At 55.2% G+C, this 21,049-nt stretch overlaps 1 protein-coding gene across 9 annotated transcripts; it reads left to right on the top strand.

Annotated features, from left to right (window-relative positions):
* Window positions 1-5,022: 5,022 nt before the first annotated feature.
* TAL1 (TAL bHLH transcription factor 1, erythroid differentiation factor) lies at window positions 5,023-20,467 on the top strand. Of its 9 annotated transcripts, none has more exons than XM_027569691.1 (6): window positions 5,294-5,306; window positions 6,057-6,149; window positions 7,721-7,876; window positions 11,312-11,746; window positions 13,273-13,367; window positions 17,214-20,467. In XM_027569691.1, exons 4-6 carry the CDS (start codon window positions 11,313-11,315, stop codon window positions 17,666-17,668), a joined length of 984 nt encoding a protein of 327 aa, XP_027425492.1. In that variant the 5' UTR covers window positions 5,294-5,306; window positions 6,057-6,149; window positions 7,721-7,876; window position 11,312; the 3' UTR covers window positions 17,669-20,467. The 9 variants fall into 9 exon arrangements, 8 of the variants coding, with proteins under 8 accessions (XP_027425501.1, XP_027425492.1, XP_027425484.1 ...); XM_027569683.1 differs by lacking the exon at window positions 5,294-5,306 and adding an exon at window positions 7,308-7,446 and having other exon boundaries at window positions 5,322-6,149; XM_027569673.1 differs by lacking the exon at window positions 5,294-5,306 and having other exon boundaries at window positions 5,322-6,149.
* The last annotated feature ends 582 nt before the right edge of the window (window positions 20,468-21,049 follow it).

Genomic DNA, 21,049 nt, shown 5'->3' with positions numbered 1-21,049 from the left:
GGCAACAGGCTCAGCTCACTCATTGTCCGTCAGCGGGTCAGCACCCACATTGGCTTGGACCCAATGACCTCTTCATTCCTGCTAGCTATAATGATGATGTATTTGCTACACCAAGAGAACTACTTCAAAATCATGGACATGGGGCGCCTGGGTGGCTCAGTCATTGGGCGTCTGCCTTCGGCTCAGGTCATGATCCCAGGGTCCTGGGATCGAGTCCCACATCGGGATCCCTGCTCAGCAGGAAGCCTGCTTCTCCTTCTCCCACTCCCCCTGCTTGTGTTCCCTCTCTCACTGTGTCTCTCTCTGTCAAATAAATTAAAAAAAAAAAATCGTGGACACTTTGGATAACACCAGGATTATGTCCCAGTTTAAATCCCCTGTGACCCTGGGGCGCCTGGGTGGCTCAGTCGTTAAGCATCTGCTTTTGGTTCAGGTCATGGTCCCAGGGTCCTGGGATCAAGTCCCACATCAGGCTCCCTGCTCAGCGGGAAGCCTGCTTCTCCCTCTCCCACTCCCCCTGCTTGTGTTCCCTCTCTTACTGTGTCTCTCTCTGTCAAATAAATACATAAAACCTTTAAAAACGTTAATCCTGCGATGAGAACACTCTGATGTATAGACAATGATTACCTCCCTTCTACAGACAGGAAAGTGAAACACAAGAGATGGAGACACTCACCAGCAAGTGGGAGAGCGGGGATGCGCAGTCTGGACTGCCCCTGGAAGCAAGAGAGCCTCAAGCCCGACTGCCCGGGGCCTGAATCCCGGCTCCACCACTCACCAGCTGGGTGTTCTCTGCAAAGTTGCTCAACCTTTCTGTGCCTCAGTTGGCTACCTACAAAATGGAGGTAATGGCAGCCCCTACTACACTGGGTTGTTGTAAGGATTAACTGAATTAATAATACTTTTGAAGTGCTTTGGACAGTACGTGGTACATTGTACCACCTCATAGATGTCTTGAAAGGAAACCTGGCTGCCCACCAGCGTGCAAACCCCCTGCCTCCCCTCCAGAGAACAAGCTCAGGGGAGAAAGTTCACAGATTGGCTAGAACCCAGGACTGGGTAGGCGGAAACACTTGAAAAAAATTAAAGCCTCAAACTTGGGGGTTAGGAAGAACCCAGCCTTTGGTAGGGGTAGGGACGGAGGTGGGGGACAGGTCAGAGAGTGGCCACCACAGCTGCAGGCCCTAAACCTGGCGAGGCTGTTCCTTCCAGGCGGCTCCCCTCCAGGACCGGACTCCAGACTGACCCGTCTAGGTCCCAACCCCTCCTCCTCCCTACACCCCGCCCCCCACCCCCACCCCCAGCCCCAGCCCCAGCCCTGGCGCTCTGGGTTTCCTGCCCGCCCAAGGCCCCTGCTTGGGGCGGGCGGAGGAGGGGTGGCATTTCCTGGCGGGCCGTGGGCCACGTCACTCCCTCCCGGACGCTCGGACAGCGCGCTGACCGACAGGCACCAGATGCTATTTCGGGCGGCGCCCCACTTAGTGCGCAGTTTCCGTTTTTCCACCGACCGTCGGAAACAGGGCTTGGGGGGAGGGTGTAGACGTCATGAACCCCCAGCTCCAGGCGGGGGGTGGGGGACAGGTCCGGGATGGCTGCCAGACTGTCACAATCTGGAGCTTTGCGAGCAGAGGGGGATGGTGAGTGTCACCTCCCCAACCTGCCACCAATGTCTGGGCACACTCTCTGCCGTGGGGCTGGCTCACAAAAACCTTGCCGCCTGTCCCTTGTTCCTTCCCTACAACCTGGTAGGGTCATTTAATGCCCCGTAAGAGATAAATGCCTCAGATACCTAAAGTCAAGGAATTCAAAACCAAATGCAGAATCCCTCCCCCTGCCCCTTGGCCTCCAGGCCCCCATGTCCGGACTAACACCAGGGTCTAGGCAAAGGAAAGCCAGAAACCCAGAGCGTTCCTGGATTTCTCCTTCCCCCTCATCCCCCAAACCATATTCTTACAAACCCAATTTTGTATCCTAAATACATGCCTCAGTCCAACACCCTCCAATTGGATCACTGTATGGTGTCAGAACTAGTCTTCCCATTTCCCACCCACCCACACCCCTTCTCCACCTTGCAGCCAAAGAGTTTCCAGAAATGCTAATCTGATCCTATATAGGACACAGTGCCCCCCCCAAACCAAATAAACAAAATCGTTCCCCCCTAAATCCTTTAAATTGACCTCAAGCTTGCTCCAACCACAGTAGACTCTTTTCTGTTCCTTGTATGAAATTAAGGCCCTTCTGCTTCAGCCCTTGTCCCAAATGGAAGGCTCTAGATGTTCACTCTTCTACCCACCCTCAGATCCCACTCTTATTTTTAATTTTTTTATAATAAGGATTTTTTAAAGGATTTTATTTATTTAATTGACAGAGAGAGAGCACAGGCAGGGGGAGTGGGAGAGGCAGAAACAGGCTCTCCGCTGAGCAGGGAGCCTGATGCCAATGCGAGGCTCGATCCCAGGACCCTGGGATCAGGCCCTGAGTTGGAGGCAGACGCTTAACCAACTGAGCTACCCAGGCGCCCCTGAATCCCACTCTTAGATCTCAGTCCAGGCATCATTTTCTCAGGGAAGAGCTCCCTGGCTGGGCTTTCTGATGGGGATGGCCAGCACCTATTTGCAGGGTCTCAAAGGTGAACTGACTTGCTCAAAGATGACAGCACTGGGCTTGGGACTCAGAATTACAGGACTCCCGCGCTTTCAGTTAAGTGATGCTGCCAGCAAAGGCAAGGGGGACCAGAAGAGGGAGAGAAGAAAGCCAACCCCACTGCAGGGAGGCTTCAGGGAGGAGGTGGCCAGAAGGTTGGGTCTTGGGAGATGGATGTGAGAAGAGGCCAGTAAGGCAGAAGGAGCAGCAGTAACTAGGGCATGACGGAGGGTTCGATTTGATAATAATGGGTGAGGCAGGGCTGGACCCATGGGGAGAGAGCAAGAGATGGGGCTTAATAGACCCCAGAGACCCCTCCTCAGGGTCCCTGCCGAAGGATGGTGTGGCTGGGCCAGGGGACACCTTGTGGCAAGTCCAGGAATTAAACTTTTTTCTGCAGAACATGGATGGCCCTTCTCCCATGAGATTCTGTAGGCGTTACCTGTACCCACAGGGCATCCTGACTTCCACCAGATAGCACAAGAGGAACAGAGGGGAACAGCCTGCACTGAATTAACCATATCTTCACAGAGAGTCATCCTGATGGCAAGGAGGGGCCAGCACTCCAACTGTGACCACACTCTGGGCTCCATCCTTGACTGGGATTCAAGGGCTTTTCCCTAGTTCTCAGGCTCCAAACCAGAGCTGCTGAAGGACCAAACATCCTGGCATGATGGGTAGACTTGTGGACTGGGAACTGGATACTTGGAGTTTGGGTCTCATCTTTTCCTGGGGTCAATGTGAGCTTTGGCCAAGTCACATCTCTCTGTGCCTTAATTTTCTTCTCTATAACAATAACCAGAATTCCCATGCGTGTGCATATGATGTCGTCCAGGGCTCTGGGCTGGGTGAGGTTCCATAGATTATTGTTCTCACCACTGCCTTTTTAAAAAGATTTGTTTATTTATTTGAGAGAGAGAAAGAGAAAGAGAGAGCACATGAGTGAGAGGGGCAGAGGCAGAGGGAGAGGGAATCTCAAGCAGACTCCACACTAAGCACACAGCCTGACGTGGGCTTGATCTTATGACCCTGACATCACAACCTGTGCTGAAATCAAGAGTCCCTCATTCAACAGACTGCACCACCCAGGCCCCTCACCACTGACTTTTTTTTTTTTTTTAATGATTACAGTATCAGGTAGATATTATCTCCAGATTTTACAGACAAGGAAATGGAGGTTCAGAGCCAGGTGACTTGCAAGATTTGAGCCTGTGCTGCTTCCACTCCACCGTCAAAGAATGAAAGCAGATACCCTCCCTGGGCTGAGTCCCAGTCACCCACTCCTCACTGAACCCAGATTTCTACTCCACAGTAAGATCTTGGTCCCTGCAATGAGTTGAGCCCAGATCTGTCCTCCCAGCCTAGGCTCCAGCTGCCCTTCTTCATCACCTGAGCTCCAGAGAGGACTCTGATGCCAAATTTGCTTCAAACCCAGGCTCCACCACTTACTAGATCTGTCACTTCGGTAAAGTTTCTTTGACTCTCGGTGCCACAGTTTCTTCCTCTCTAAATGGATGATAATAATAGCAGCAGCGTCTTAGGATTGTTTATGAAAACGAAAAGAATTTGTATTTGTAGAGTGCTTAGAACGGTGCATTAGTAACAAGATTAAAATGTTTAAAATATAATGGGGGTTGGGGACGTTCCCAGGCTCGGGGCTCAGCCTGGAACTCAGCAGAAGGGACATTTAAATCGCTCCGTTGACACCAGGTGTCCCTCCACAGAGCCCTGGATACGAGCTCAGTCTATGACACTGGAGGCAAGCATGATCCGTTTTAGAGCAGAAAAGAGCCAGGGCTGAAGGTGGGGTGGTGCAGACGGGGAGCTGGGGGGCTTTCTGGGATGAGGAACTGCCCACTGAAATGCGGGTGTCTAGGACACTGGAGACAGAATGAATGCCGGGGAAGGGTTGGGGAGTGATGTTTTGGGTGTCAGAGGCAGGGACGGAGTTCTGGGATGAGAGTCGCTGAAGAAAGGTGTCTGGAAGGCCGAGGGGTTGCGGGGTGCCCGGGTTCCCAGGAGGCTTCGGGATCAGAAATGGGGCTGGACTCGCGTAGTCCTAGACTGCGCGCCCAACTCTCTCCGTGGCGCATTCCGGAGCCGGTCCCAGCGCCGCACAACCAGTCCCCACTCCCTCCGGTGAAATTGCCAAATTAAAATGAATCATTTGGCCCATAATGGCCGAGGCGCTTATCGGGGGCGAGCGGACCCGCGGCAGTGCCTTATCTCGGCGGCGCACACGGCCCCGGCGCGCCTCGGCCCATGCTAACGAGGCCCAGAACGTGAGCGGGATTAGCGCGCGTCGCTGGAGGAGCCTGGGCGCGCGGGCGGGGGACGGGGACAGGGGCGGGGGCGGGCCTCCGCATTAAGGACCAGGCCTCAAAATGGCCACACGCATCCCCCCGTAGCGGCAAAACGTGAGCATTCTGGCCTTTTTCTAGGGGAAAGCAACCTGCGGCCTCCCGCGGAATTCCCCATCAGTTCCTCTCTCCTTTTCCCCGCTCGCAGGAGAGGTCTTCGCTCCTTTTCCCTGGGTTTCTTTCGATGGGGGGCATTTTCCACGGACGCCCTCCGCTCGCCGCCGCGGCCCCTCCCGCCTCGGAGACTCTCTTCCTTCCTTCCCCTTTTTCCTTACGCAATATACAGAAATGCGCGAGGCGGTGGTTGGTTTTCATTTCTTCTTGGTGGTTGTGTGCATGCGGTGGGATTGTGAGTGCGTGTGTGAGCCGTCGGCAATGCTGACTTCTTCCGAGTGTGGTCTTCCAGGCGAAGGGTTGTGTGTCCGAGTGTGATGGTGTCCGCGCTCTTTTGGTTGTTGATTTGGATTCTTCGAGCCCTTGTGCGTTTTCATCGTTGTATACGATTATGTTCGTTTTTCCTTCTCGACGTGGGTCTGGCTCTGTGTGTTGGGTTGTGTGGCCTTTGCGATTGTATTTGAGTAGTTTCGTTGTTTGTGTCGGGCGTGTGTAATCCTGGCTACGTTAGATGTGTGTCCATGAGCGATTGCGTTGGACTGATTTCGTTGAATCGTGTTGGACAGTGTGCGGGCCTGACCATGTCGGCTTGTGGGGCAGTGTTGGGTTGTATTTACTTTGCTTCCCTTCTATGGGGCTGGACCGTGTGTGGTCCTGTCCATACTGGGTTGTGTGCCTGTGTGCTTGTGTCCTTTAGAAGTGCATTTGCAAATCGCTGGGGGGTGGAGGGGAGAGCGAGCAGGAGATGGAGCCGCAAGTTGAGGAGGCGGCAAGGGGGCGGGGAGAGGGATTTCACATTTTATTCCAAATTATGATGTATTCGGAAGCCAGTGTTGGCTTGGATGGGCAGACGGAGCCCGATCGGCGGCTGCTCTGTCCAGAGGCCAGTCTGTGCCTCGGTGTTTGAGGGGTTTGTTAGTGAGTGGGAGGTTCTTCCAGGCTCGAAGCTGAGCAGCGCTCGCCAAGGCCCGCACCTTCAAGCCGGTAGCCGCCGGCTCGGGTTTCGCCGCGCCCAGGCTTCATCCTTTTCTGGTTAGTTTCGCGGGTACCTCCGCGGGGTCTGCGGGAGAGGCCTGGAAAAGACAATGGGCGCATTCTCCAGGTTTCGCGCCTGGGGTGGGGAACCTCGGGATAATCTCCAAAGAACACTTTTCTATCCCTTCCCCGGGTGAGCGACATTGCGGCGTGGGTCAGGTATCCGCATCGGTGACCAGGGCCAGTCTTTGTGGAGGGATGGGGTCAGTGCTGCCCTCTCTGCGAAAAAATGGATTTTATTTTGCCAGTTATTGTGGTTACTAAAGTCATCGTCGTCATCATCACCATCATCATCATTCTATTTAATTAAAGTAATCGTCCAGTAGCAAAGCGGCTTGTCCTTTTTAGCTTCTTTGGAGCGATAACAAAGCAGCGCGGTTCCCCCCCACCAGCTTTATTTTTTTTTAAGTTGCTGGGTTTGAGGTAGGGAGAGAAAATGGAGAGAGGAACGGGCACAGAGACCCTGTCATAAAGCAAAAATTAACCCGGACCTACGACATGGGAATGAGTGGATTTTCCCTTCTTCCCACCCCTCCCCCATCTAGATTAGAAGAGGAGAAAGAAAATCTCCCGCATTGGACTGAAACCGCAGGGAAGAATTATTCCTATATTTCCACCAAAGCTGGGGCAAAAAGGAGTCCTTTGGAATTAATCCAGGATTTCGATGTGTAATCATAAACTGGACAATTTAGGCAAAACAAATTAAACAAAACCCTTAGGAAAAGAAAAAAAAGCAACCCAAATCTCCCTACGCTACACACTGGGAAGCAGTATTCGAGTTTACCCTCCCTGCCTTGGCCTTTGCAGTTTATTGCTGCAAGGAATTATTAGAATTCTCCCCTACTCTGCTAGTCTGAACACTGAAAAATTGAAAATTATCGTGTGGGGATGGTTGAAAGGAAGGCGGGGGCTTTCTTTCTTTCTTTCTTATCAGTGGAAGAAAAGAGGGGACCTAGATAGATCTGCCCCCCCATCCTCTTGGATCTGTGCTGTTCTGACTCCATTCCTGTGGGAAAGTAGCCTTTAGAATTGAGTTCTGGTTTCGCTTTCGGCTAAAGGTGGGCACGGAGAGAATGGGGGCCTTGGAGGTTCTGCCCCACAGATCAGGGTCTGAAAACCGGATCCCCCCTTTCCAACACACATTTCTCCACCCAGCTGCGCTAGGCATTGTGGCCGCTGCTCCGGCCTGACTGGGGTTCCCAAGCCAATCGCATAGACATGTCAGTGCTTAGAAAACAAACTCGGCCACCCTGAACCAGACATCCCGGTCGGAGGGCCCGAAATTGTTCCAGAGGTCTGTGCAGAGCTTGAGCTCGTTGTTGTTGTAATAGTTATGATAGTTACCCCTGATTGGTCAGGTGTAGAGTTCTTTTTAAAGGGGGATTGGGGAGAGGCTTCAGACACCTGCGGGGTGGGGGCCGAAAGCCGTTTGCAATTCCCTGGGCTGGTTGGCAAGGACAGGAGGTAATTCCCAGCCATTGACCCCCATTTCTCTCTCTCCCTCCCTCTCGCCCTCCCTCTTTCTCTCCACCCCCATCTTTCCTGGAAACTCGCTTTGGGCGCGGCAGACTGCCCAGGACCACACCGTGGCCTAACTGCTGGTCTCTCAGCGAGAGAGGGGGAAAGCAAAGACCCCCGTCTGCAACTTGGACCTTGGCTCCCGCCCCTCTCCGGCGGAGTGGAGATCCTATTCAGAGGGGCCGGTTTCTCTAAATATGCCCCAGGTGAGTTTTGGGGGAAGAGTATCGGTGAAAACGATGTCCAGGAAGACCTTGGCTTCCGGCCTGGGGTGGGGGAGGCTTAGGACAGAGGACAGTCCAGTCTACGACTGGGTGAGGGGAGCTCGAACCCAGAGCTGGGAATCTGGGATCTGTGCCTCAGTGGCTTCTGGAGCCCTCTCCATTTCCATCGTGGGTAAAAACACCTGGCTGCACCTTGTCGCCCAGGCCGCTCCCATCAGTCCTGGTTCTGTGGGTGTTTCACAGGCTCCTACATTTGGGGCGGCTATATCCGGATGGTGCAGGCTGCGTGTGCCTGGGCTGCCGGCAGGAAGAAGGCCCAGCCATCCCGCCTAGCACAGTCCCAACTCGGGTGGGCCCTGACCGGGGCCTAAGGCCTAGGGTGGGGCTGGGTTGGAACACCCCTCCGCTCTCTCGTAGTGGCAGGGAAGGTGGTTCTGTTCACTGGTGCTTTTGGTTCTCGAGCAGGCCTGGGGCTCCCCCAGGGGGTTGTTCGGGTGTGGGTGCATTATGAAGGACAGGAAGCCAGCTAGCTCTTACCCCGCGTACCAGCAGGAGACTGTTTTCATAGGAGAAATTTTCCCTGCCGGGAATTGGCAGCTGCGGGAGACCCTGTGCCTGCCCGCTCAGGAGCTCCTGGGATCCCTGTCGTGCTCAGACACAAACGGAAACGTTGTGGCCATGTGGCAACGGGAGATGAGGATCCGGTGTTGGGGGCTTCGAGCTGGTTCTGGGCGGCACAAAGACAGAGGAGTTGTAATGGTCAAATAGTCTAGTGTGAGTCTGTTCAAAAGCTTCTCCCCACTCTTTCATCTTCCCCAAATAAAAACAAATGAACAGACCAAAAAATCACTCAGGCTTTCCTTCCAGTAATCTTAACCGAAGCCAAGTGATGGGGTTTAGTCCCCTACAACCAAAGGTGCTTATGAGTCCTCTGTTGGCTTTTTCTGGAGCATGGACCCCCTCGCCTGGGTGATCCTGGTTGCTGAACAGCCCGCCGGGTTTTCCTAAGGTCCGGGTGGGGATGGGCGGGGAGAGGTCGGCCACAGACCCTGGGGACCAATCATAGGTTTCTCACAGGGAGCCTCGGAGATACAGATATTTATAGGCGGCTGGGGAGGGCATTTGGGGCCAGGGTCAACTCATCTGGAATATGTGATCCTCTTGCCCCTCCGGGATCCGCGCCTACACGAAGCCTTGGAATTAATCAGAGGGTTTAAATGTGTCATAAGGAGAGCTTGAACTCAGTCTGGTGATTGCAGTGTGCACTGTTTGTTACTCGGTTAGAAGCTGGGGCTGAAGCACGTGTCACTGGGCACACAACGGTGTGTGGGGACAGTAAGGTAGGGAATCAGCACCTTGGGGCTTGTATATTTTGCCACAGGATGGAATATTACTGGTGCATTTCACTGCTGCAGGGGAGCCTGGAAGACTGGACTAGTATACCTCTGGTGCATTTCTAGTGGCCGCAGTGTCTTGGCAGTCCCGTTCTGTGGATACGGATCTATTGTTTCCGCCATAATCGTAAACTCACTTCCAATGAAGCCTTGCGGACCCACTGCCTTTGCGGCTCTTGTACACGGGGGTCTTGGGGAATTCTGTTTCCTGGTGAGCCCCTGGAGTTGGCAGACCCAGGGCAGAAGTGCAATCCAAATGACAATTCTCCTCAGCTTGTGTGCCTGGTGGCAATTTTGCTGAGCCCTGGAGGAGGTTTCAGAAGGTCAGGTCTCTCTTCTGGGGTGGGAGGACGTTTCTCAGGCCAGCTGGGGTCCAGAGTGGTGCGGTGGCAGAATGGCTGCCGTCAGTGACTAGATGGACTCTGCTTGGGGCTGAATTGGATTTTTTTGTATTTTCTGCTATAAAATATTCCAATCATCGAATTCTGAGAGGAGAAGCCTTATTTTGAACATCTTATAAAGGCTGTCAACTTGATTTTATATATATATATAAATATATATAATGTATACATGTATATATATGTAATGTATATATGTATATACATAAATATACACACATATATATGTGTGTGTGTATTTTATTAAAACAACTCACAAGCACCCCCAAACTCCAGACCCAGAGTCTCATGGTTTTTTGGTTTTCATTCTTTTGGTGCCCTGCCTCCATTGGCATCAAAGCAGGGTGATGGAAGCCACCCCCCCAACCAGCAAGTGTTAGTGGGGAATAGAGCCTCGTTGGTCACCCGGGAGTATGGTTGTGGAGAAAAGAAGGAGTGTCCTCAGCCCCAGGGATATACATGGGAGGGTTGTATACAGGAAGATGGTGCAGACAGAGTGAGATTGCGGTTCTGATCCTGTTCTGTGGCTCCATGGCAAATATGTTCCTGTGACCTTGGGCAAGGCAGTCCCCTCACTGGCCTGGTCTCCTTGCCAGTAATAATGTTTACTTGAGCATTTGCACAGTGCTTGTAAATGCATAAATGAGGTATTGCTCCCATTTCCCAGAAGACAACAGAGGCAGGAGAGGGGGATGGAAGAGTTCAAGGACCTTCATGATACCTCTTTCCACTCAAGGGTGGGAGTCTAGACCCCAGTGGCCTCAGGGGCACTCTGAATGGCTGGGCTCCCTACCCTCTCAGCCAAGCCTCCCTTCGAGCCACCTCACTTCTGAGTCCAGCTGAGCAGAAGGAGGTGGAGTTGGGGGGGGAAGCGGGGGGGGGGGGGGGGGGGGACTCTGGGCTAGGATCATTTGCTTCCCTTCCTGGATGTCTCATCTCTGGTCTCAGTGGGAGTAAAGGGCCACTGGAGTTTTCAGCGGCACAGAATACACAATGCATTTGCTTAGTACAGACGGACACTCCCTGCAGGGGGGTGAATATATGTTGAAAAGGAGAGCAGGAGTCTCTGCCAGCTGTGTGCGCAGGGGTCCCGAGGCCCTGTAGCCTCCATTCCCTGAGCTCTCTACTTGTTCAGAGGCAAGGGAGGTTCGAAAAGCACCCCACCTCGGCGCCAGTTTCCCCGCCAAAACCAAAAGGGGGGCGGGAAGAACACGGTCAGGGGATTTGTTCCCTCCTCTTCCCTTGTGGCCTGAGCAGGGGGACAAGATGATATTTCTTTCTAGCCTCTTTCTACATTTCCTTCCTCCTTTTTTCCCTTCTGTTTTCTTTCGCGGCAGTATTCCTTTTCTTCCAATGTCTGTCGTCTTTTTAACATCTCCTCAGTCTCTGTGTCTCCCAGACACCTTCTCTCTTCTCCCAAACCTTAGGCCCTCTTTCCCTCCTGCCCCAGCCCCGCCGCTGGGCCTTCAGGCCCCGGGGGAAGGCGTGTGTCCACGTGGCGCTAAGTCAGTCCGCCTCTTCCCACGTCTCGGTGCGCGAATTTCTCTCTGCCCTTCACCCACCCCTCGGTGGGCTGGGGGCGGTTGTCAGAGCGGGCATCCGCTTGTCTGTCTGTCTGCCCGCAGGATGACGGAGCGGCCGCCGAGCGAGGCGGCCCGCAGTGACCCCCCGCTAGAGGGACGGGACGCGGCCGAGGCCCGCATGGCCCCCCCGCACCTGGTCCTGCTGAACGGCGTCGCCAAGGAGACGAGCCGCGCGGCCCCAGCGGAGCCCCCGGTCATCGAGCTGGGCGCGCGCTGCGGCCCGGGGGGCGGCCCCGCCGGTGGGGGCGGCGCCGCGCGGGACTTAAAGGGCCGCGACGCGGCGGCGGCCGAAGCGCGCCATCGGGTGCCCACCACCGAGCTGTGCAGACCTCCGGGGCCCGCGCCCGCCTCGGCCCCCGCGGAGCTGCCCGGCGACGGCCGCATGGTGCAGCTGAGCCCGCCCGCGCTGGCGGCCCCCGCCGCCCCCGGCCGCGCGCTGCTCTACAGCCTCGGCCAGCCGCTGGCCTCGCTCGGCAGGTCAGGGCCGCGGCGGGAGGGGCGGGCGGGCGGCCACGGTGGGGGGGGGCACTCGGCCCGGGCGCCCCTCTGCCCCTCGGAGCGACCGCCTTCCTCCCGACGGCGCGGAGCGGCTGGAGCGCAGGAAGAGAAGGGGGTGTTGTAAACCCGAGGGCGGAAAAGCCTGCACGCCCGCGCCCGTGCGCCAGCGACCAGGGGGTCCTCTGTGGGCGTGTGCGTGTGCGTGTGCGCGGGGCTGGCTGCGGGGGGCTCCGTGCGTGTGCGGCGTGCGTGGGTGTGCGTAGGCCCGGAGGGGGTCCACGCCTTCGGCAGTGCGGGCTGTGGCTGCCGGTGAGCGGGAGCGCGCTGGCCGCGCTGTATGTTGGGGGGTTGGGGGGGTGGTGTGTGTGTGTGTGTGTGTGTGTGTGTGTGTGTGTGTGTGTGTGTGTGTGTGTGTTAGGGTTGGGGGTGTGGTGTGGACTGCAGGGTGTGTGTGTGTGTGTGTGTGTGTGTGTGTGTGTGTTAGGGTTGGGGTGTGGTGTGGACTGCAGGGTGTGTGTGTGTGTGTGTGTTAGGGTTTGGGGGTGTGGTGTGGACCGAAGGGAGTTGCTTGAGTGTGAGTACCAGGCAAGAATGTGTCTGAATGCCCTCGCTGTGAAATTCTTCTGGAAGCTGCAGCCCTCAGTGGACAGGTAAGCGATAAGATCCGAGGGTGGTTGCAAGAGGGCTCCCTCCCCAGGAACCGCTCCAGGGCGGGTGTGGGGAGTGGATCCCTCCGGCCCCTCCTGAACCCCTCTGCCCCCTAGCTGTGGTCTCAGGCTGGGGCCTGTACTCCCCTCCGTGTTAAGGTGTCCATTCCCCTGCTGGGGCCACAGAGACAGTGGGGAGATAGAGGTAGGTTTGGGGTGGAGACAGGAAGATGAGGCAGGGGTTGACAGTGTGGGGCAGTTAGTGCGTCTTTGGGAGACCTTGAGGAAGAAGCTATTGAGAGCCCAGAATGGGCGGGCATGTAAGCAGTGGTCCCTCGAGGGAGGTTTCCTTTCCCTTGTCTGTCCACAGGCCCCCTGGGGCCTGCGTGAAGGTGGGGTGATTTGTGGGGAAAGCGACCATGTGAGGTGCTAGAGTTGCACACCATCAGGTGTGAAAGCCACCCCTGCTTGTGTGAGTATCTGATTGGGAGGGGAGGTGTGTGTGGATTGTGTGCTCGCCTCCGGGGAAGGGGAGTATGTCTGCCTGTGGGGTGTGTGTATTCATTTTTGCGTTTGCTCCATGTGTTCACTTCTGATTGTGTGTGGGGAGGGGTGTGTGGGTGTGTGGCCCCTTCTCCCCTTGCTTGTCTCACCAAGGAGAGTGGGAGCATTCTGTGAGTGTGTTTGGGTGTCTGTGTGTGACGCTCCTTCTGTCCCAAACTCAGGTATGAAGGGAGCAGGGTTGCCCTTGTATTCCCGGGGGAGGGGGGGCTCAAGAACATGTGGGGAGGATCGCTAAGGAGCCTTCCTCCCCTCCACCTACGTGTGATCTTGTGATCTGCCTGCTCCCTCCCACAGTGGGTTCTTTGGGGAGCCAGATGCCTTCCCTATGTTCGCCACCAACAACCGAGTGAAGAGGAGACCCTCCCCTTATGAGATGGAGATTACTGATGGTGAGTGTACCTGCCTCTTTTTTTGTACTCACCCCTCATGCTGGTTAGAGCCCCCAAGGTGGGATCATCAGGGACTACTCCATAGGTGTCTCACATAGATGGGTTGGCTCCCTTGGAACTCGAGTCTGCCAGAGTCCTTGCCCTGCAACTGACTTAGGTCGAGGGGAAGTCGTGGGTGGGGCTGGGGGGCCATCCTCTCGGTCCTGGGAAGAGGGCACATGGCAGTGAGGACACATTGTGGCATTTAGGCCAAACGTCTAGGGTCAGCTGTAGTCCCCACTGTTGCTCCATTCCTACACTTGGCAAGAATCCCCCGGGGGGAGGACAGAACACACGGTGCTCCCTCCCTCTAAGCACTGACCCTCAGGGATTTCTTGCACCTCCTCCCAGGTCCTTTTTGGAGTCTGGAGTTTGCTCCCTGCCTGGAATTGCACCGTTAAGGCCCTTGTCCCAGGTCCCTATATTGTGGGGCCCCCTCGTCCCCTGTTCCATACCCAGGGCTGAGACCTGGAGTTCCCTTCCTGACATCATAGATTCTACCCTGCCCCGCCCGCATCCCCCCCGAAGGTCCTCAACACTACTCTTGTGAACTACCTGAGTAGTCTTTGGCCTGAACTTGGGAAAAGGGGTTGGACGAATGGGAAATTTGGAGTACCCTGTCCCTCTTGCCATGTAGTAGAGGGGACCCAACACCAGGGGGCAGGAGAGCAGGCCCTTCAGAGCCCAGGACTTGGAGCAAATCCCTGGAGCTGCCCGTGTGTGTCAGCCTGGCTGGGGCCTGGGACTCCTGTAAAGAAGGACACCTGAGGCCTTGAAGCTGGACTGGGATTGATTCAGGGAGCCAGGAGGAGGGATATGTAATGAGCTGGAGCTTCTGGAGAGGAGTCCTCTGTGGTGTTCTGGAGGGGAGGGGGCCTAGAGTCTAGATAAGAACAGACCTCGTAAGACCTCACCAGCCCAGGACATGAGGTGTAGGTCCAGGAGGGAAGGGTGATGGGGTGTCAGTGCTGCTGGGTTAGAGAGGGGAGGGGGGTACACCAAATGGGAAGTAGGCAAGACCAGCCTTGAAGTTCCCTAGGGAAGAGGCATTTTCTACAGAGGGCAGAAGCAACGAGAATCAGAGAAGAGGAAGGAGGAGAAGGGGATAAGGGGGGGAGGGTTTGGGGGGAGTGCAGAAGTATAGGGAAGCCATTACTCATAAATGTCACCAGAATTTACTGAGCACCTGCTCAGTGCCTGGCCACAGAGAGGCAGAGGATGCAGAGGGATGGACAGACTCCAGGAAGAGGAAGGCGCGGAGAGGTGGGGAGTTCTCCGGGAAGGTGCCAGAGAGGAATAGACAGAAACGGAGGTGAAGAGGAGGGTATGTGTGTGTGGGGTGCAGAGTATGTCCGTGAGACTTTGGAATCAGAGACTTCACCAAAAAGAGTCCATCGAGGCGGAACTGATGCAGGGGCTAAAGTCGGGACTTGGTGTGGATTCCTTGGAATCCAGAAGGCTGACCTTTTCTGGTTCTCGGTTTCCTCGTTTGGAAAGTGGGGAGAATAATAGCTTCCTCACAGCTTGCTGAGAGAGTACAGTGGGGTAGAGTGTTTTTAGGGCCTGGCTGGGGATAGGTGCTCCTTCTGGAGTTCTGTCTCACCGCAGCTGTGAGAGCTAGTTGCTCCCTCAAGGTCAGCCAGCATTAGCCATGGAGCAGGGACGGTCCTCCTCGTGTCATAGCTGAGGGACGCCCCCCTGGCCTGGAGGCCAGAGAACAGCGGGCTGTTTCCTCTGCGGCAGCCCAGGGGAGGACCGCCAGCAGGTGTGCTGTTTATCCCAGCCTGGGGCTGGCCTTTGGCAAAGAGTCAGCTGCCCGTTGGGGTTTGGAAAGACAGCTTTTAGAGGCGCGGTGGGCAGGGGGTGCGTGGTCCTCCCTGAGAGATGGTGTGTGTGTATGTGTGTGTGCATCCGTGCATGTGTGTATCAGTGTGTAGGTGTGTCCGTGCAAGTAAGAGAGAGAAAGAGGATCAAGCAAGGAGCGCTGGCACGGATGAGCCGTCCCGGTCTCTCCTTAGCTGTGAAGCAAGCTAAGGTCCAAGGGGAGGCCTCAGCCCCTCCTCCCCTCTTCTCCCCTACCCTAGTTTCCCCTTTCTGAGGTCTGATGCTAGGGGTTATCGAAGAAGGTGAACAGATATCCCCAGCCTGGGAGTTCCTTCGGTGCACAGAGACTGGTGACTGCCGGGACCCCAGCTCTGTGCCTCAGTGTTGGGGACAGAAGCGACCACCTCAGCCCAGGTGCTCAGGAGCACTAGCAGGGCCCTCTTCTGTTTTCTCTGGCTTTGGGAATCCCAGGTCAGGCTGGGACATTTAGTGTGGTGCTTTGAACGCCATAGGTGCTCAATATGTGCCCGCTGATGTCTGCCACTGCTCCACGAGTCTTAGTACATGAATATAGTCTGAATATTGGTCTCGTCTGTAATCAGTAGACATGGGGAGACTGAGGCAGCCCTCCGACACCTGCTTAGAGCCTCAGGCCATGCATGGCCCATCTCCCCACTTCTCTTCTGGGGAGGGAGCCCACAGGGTTTCCCCTCCATTCCCCCCACCTGCCAGCATGGTCAGCCTATTCTGTGTTTTCTGTCACCCTTAGAATAAGGTCCCCACACTGCCTGCGGAGACCTATGGGGTCTGGAGCCAGCCTACCCTGATCACACCCATACTAGTTAGCCAGGTTGGCTTCGGCCATTTTCTAGCTCAGGGCCTTTGCACGTAGTGTTCTATCTTGCCTTCCTGGGCCTGGCTGGCTCTTATTCAGCCTTAAGCTCTTACCTTATAGATGTCACCTTCTCTAGTATGCCATCCCCAACCACCTCAGCTAAACGTAGCAGCTCCTTTCCATCTGTTATTACAGATGTTCGTTTATTTGTTTGCTACTTGTTCATCATCTGTCATCGCCATTAAAGTGTACGCTCCATGAGGGCAGGGACCCCGTCTTTTTCCCTTAGTGCCTGGCACGGTGCCTGCTTCTTAGTACATAACCGATGGATGGGTGGTAATAGCTGACATTTATTGAATGCTTAATCTGAGGCAGGTATTGTCTTAAGGACCTTACCTGCGTTAGTTGTTCGATCCATGTGACAATCTTTGATTTCAGTTACTAGTATTATCTCCATTTTACGGATGAGGAAGCTGAAGCACAGAGAGTTTAAGTAACCTGCCCCGAGTCACTATCTAGTGAGTACTAGTCAGGAATTCAATTCTCCAGAGTTTGTCTTTCTCACTAGTGCCGTATGGCCTCTTGGCACAATGAATGAATGACCTCTGGTCCCTGTCCCCAAATGTCTCACAGCCCCAGGGGGGACACAAGCATAGACACATCCAGTAACGATCAAAAGTGATGGAGGTGCGGCTGGGTGGCCCCGTCGGTTAAGCCTCCGACTCTTGGTTTCAGCTCAGGCTGTGGTCTCAGGGTCATGAGATTGAGCGCTGCACCAGGCTCCATGCTCAGCACAGAGTCTGCTTAAAACTCCCTCCTTCTCCCTCTGCCTCCCACCCCCCGCCCGGTTGGATGCTCTGTGTCTCTTTCTTAAATCAATCAATCAATCTTAAAAGAAAGGGAGGGGTGGAGATGGGTTTGGAGGGCCATGGTGGTTGGTAAGGGCTGTGCGGAGGGGTTGAGGGAAATCCCCCGAGTGGAGGCAACAGATGAATGGGGGTTTGAAGGCTGAGTAGGCGTAAGAGGCAAGAAGGTGTTCTAGGTTTCCCAAGTTTTCCAGTGAACGGTTTCTCTTCTTCCCCACGGGAGACGACGCCTTGGGGGACCTCCATCTCATTTTTTTTTAACTCTCGTCCTCCTACCTCCAGGTCCCCACACCAAAGTAGTGCGCCGCATCTTCACCAACAGCCGAGAACGATGGCGGCAGCAGAATGTGAATGGGGCCTTCGCTGAGCTCCGCAAGCTGATCCCCACGCATCCCCCAGACAAGAAGCTCAGCAAGAATGAGATCCTCCGCTTGGCCATGAAGTACATCAACTTCCTGGCCAAGCTGCTCAATGACCAGGAGGAGGAGGGTACCCAGCGGGCCAAGCCTGGCAAGGACCCTGTGGTGGGGGCTGGTGGAGGAGGCGGTGGGGGAGGGGGAAGTGCGCCTCCCGACGACCTCCTGCAGGACGTGCTGTCCCCCAACTCCAGCTGTGGCAGCTCGCTGGATGGGGCCGCCAGCCCGGACAGCTACACAGAAGAGCCGGCCCCCAAGCACACGGCCCGCAGCCTCCATCCCGCCATGCTGCCAGCCGCTGATGGAGCGGGTCCTCGGTGATGGGGCTGGGGCCGCTCAGGACCAGCCAGGAGGGCATCCTCAGGCCACCGGGACTGTGGGCTTCAGGGCAGGTGGGGTGAGGATCGGGCAGCTCTGAAGCAGGGCGATGGACTTGATGAGATTTCCTTGATGTCTGAACTTTGCGGAGCCCTAACTGCCCCCGGGGGCGGCTTTCCTGTTTCCTGCCTCAGTGGGAGAACAGAAAAATGGAGCAAAGTGGTAGGTACTTTTTATGAAGACGGCACGGTCTTCCCCCCCTCCACCCAATCCCTAAGACTTCTCCAGTAAGAAGCTCTACTGGCACTGCTTTTGGCCTGGAGCTTGGGGTCCCCGTCTTTGCTGAGACCTGGGGTTGTCAGCTCTCCCCGTGGGCATCCAGCAGCCTCTGCCTTGCCTTTAGCCCCTCCCAAGCTGGCTGGTGTGGCTTGTGTGGCCACTCTGTCCAAATACGTAGGTAGCCAGTAGCCGCCCATTTCCGGGTGAGCCCCATCTTCACCCTGGCCCATGTCAGTCCGCCCAGCTTGCTAGCTGCTGCAGAGAGTCCCAGGCCTCAAGGTGCCTTCTACAGGGCCTGGTTGAAGAAGATGGCCAGTGGGCAACCTGCTCTCGACTAGCTGGGCCAGAGGGCCAGAAAACCCAGTAGCCCTTACTGCTTGCCCCGGGGAGCAAAGGTCTGCTTTCTCCCCACTGAGACTTGCCTTCCTAATCCTTGTGGGGACTGAGTCTGTGGCTGGGAGCCTGCCCGGTCAGGCCTCATGTGAAGGCAGAGAGAAGGAAAATGATGAGAGTGAAATTGAGCCAGCGCTCTTTGGGGCTGTGGGTTCAAATCCTGACGGTGTCCAGAGCCACCTGCCTGTATTCTCCGCTCCCCGTCACTGTTCACGAGGTGAGCCGATGGCCGTGCGCCTCTGCTGAGCGTGGATGTGCAGCCCCATCTGTGTGTCCTCCCCGATGCTCAGAGGGACCTTCCTTCTCCAAGGTGTCTGTTTGCTGACGGTCTGGTCGGAACCCAGCTGACCACAAACCCTGTCCTATGAATTTCTGGCCTTTGGGATTTTTGCTTGACTTCAGTTATTGGTGGGATCTTTAGGTCTTGTTATGACCCAGGCTCCAGCCGCACTTCGAGGGCAGGGGAAAACCAATCAGAGACCAGGCACTGGCTGAGACCCGGACAAATGCACATTCACTTAGCAGAATCTTCAACACCCCTCGACTACACAGCCTTCAGTCACCTAGGGTGTGTATGGAAGGCTGGCTTACTGCAACAAGAGCGCTCCCCTCCAATCGTTGTACATGAAATTTTTGTAAATCAAACCCTTGTCCTTCATCTTTTTAAAGAAATACTACCGCAAGTCCTTTTGTAAAGTGAAGAATTTTTTTGTAGAGTGGACCACTGCCCCTTGTTGATCTCTTGTGTCAGTCCACATGGTGGGACATGGTTTTCTTCAGGCCAGGCCTGCCTGTGACATGCGTTCCAAGCCCCTGGAACAAACTCCACATGAGCCCTATATACATGTCATTGTACCCTCAAGTCACCGCAGCCTCCTCCCACCAGGCTCTGCCTTTGAGGTTAGAGGGAAAACAGTCCTGCCCAGTGAAGGGCCTTGAGCACGGCCCTGTGCACACAGGGCATGAACCTGGCTCCCTCCCCTCCTTCCCAAGTTGTGGGTTCCAGTTTGTGAGTAGGGGAGCAACATGGTAATCCTTTAGCCCTCAGACTTGTAGAATGACGGGGATAAGTTACCTCTCTCAATGTCAGTTTCTCACAAATACCCTGGCTTGGCCTGTCTGCTAGGGCTGTGGCGTAGCCGAAGTGGAATCATGAAAGTAGATGCATTTTGAGACCAGAAAGAACACTTTTGCCCTCAGTATCATTCCTGCAGTGGGGTTTCCCATCCTGAGTCCAGGGCCTCGGCAGTGGGCCAGTCTGCCTGACTGCACAGCATTTGGGTAATTTAGGTTCCAAACCACTTTTGCCGGAGTTATCCTGATTGTCCTCATTTCTCCAGATTGACTTCATTTGTGTCTCCTTCCAAGGGGAGGCACAGGAGTGAGAATGGAAGAAGATATGGGCAGAATATGTAAGACGTAATACAGCTTCCCCCAGCGGGCCTGGGTAGGGATGGGCAAAGCTTCATGTCTTTGTAAGGCCGACAGAAGATCCAAAATTTTAATTTTCATTTGCACCCCCCCTCACCCCGCCCACCGTACCCTCTTCCTTCCTCTGCCTTATCACCTATGAAGAAATGGCAGCGTTCCAAGAATAATACCTGTGCAAAGGGAAAAGATGTAAAGGGGAAAAAAAGCAAGGAGAACAGAGATGGTTGTAAGGACTGGAGGGATTCGCATCTTTTTGGGAAAATTCGTATGCTTTTATTGGTGGTGGCAAACGACAAGATGGTACAATCTTTCTCCTTTTCCGAAAACAGAACAAAGGGCACAGCATCTGTAGTCAGCCGACAACTATCTTGGCCTTTGGGGGTGGTCTGGTCGTACTTGGGATTTCGATGGTACGTGGCCCCCCACCGCAGGCTCGCCCCTGCCCGTGTACATAGCGCATTGTTCCTGTGGGCGGGCCCAGCACTTTCCGTCAATGTTGTACTGTACGTGGTGAGTTGCGTTGGTCTCTGCATTTTTCTGCAGAAGAGGAGTAACCGTTCCAGGTACCTTGACCTTTGTACAGCCCGGAGGCCAACACTGTGGGCGTGACTCTTCAGCGACACAACCCTTGTGGTGATGATGTGTGTATATATATAAGGATATATTGGGAAAATTTCTAAATAAAAGTTTTACAGAGGGGCCTGGACTCTGTCCTTGCAGCTTGCACCCCCACGCCTGGGAGTTGGGACATTAAAAGGAAGGGCCTGGCAAAGAGTCTGTCTCTCCCTAAATGGAGGGAACTCCAGGACTCAGCTGTCCTCTTGGGTGGGATCCTGCCCCCTACCCTGAGGCTCCCCCACTTAGGGTTCTGTTCTTTTCCCTCTGCCAGGCGTCACAGTGGGGGATTCTTCTTAGCTTTGTGCACCCACACTTTTGGCTCAGGGCCACCCCACAGATGGTCCCCTGTGTGTGCCGGGTTCAGCTCCCACGGCTAGGGCAGTTGCTTTTATCATTGGTTCAGGAGAGATTAAGTTCTCAGCAGAGCAGGATCCCAGGGGCCCTGATGACTTAAAGGGAGGCTGCCGCTCTTATGCCTGGCTCTTCAGAGTTGGGGGTGGTGGGTGCAGGGTTCACGTGGGGCTCGGGGACAGGCTGAAGCTTTGGGGGTAGTGATCAGTGAATGGAGGCTTAGGAATGGGAAGGCCGGTACAGGCAGGAACTCTGGGTTCAGGGAGGGGGTGCTCTGCATATGGACTGCCAGAACTTCAGGGAGCATGGTAG

Source organism: Zalophus californianus, chromosome 4 (assembly GCF_009762305.2).
Source record: "Zalophus californianus isolate mZalCal1 chromosome 4, mZalCal1.pri.v2, whole genome shotgun sequence".
NCBI lineage: Eukaryota > Metazoa > Chordata > Mammalia > Carnivora > Otariidae > Zalophus > Zalophus californianus.
The sequence above is the reverse complement of the archived record's forward strand: the minus strand, read 5'-3'. Positions and strand labels throughout refer to the sequence as shown.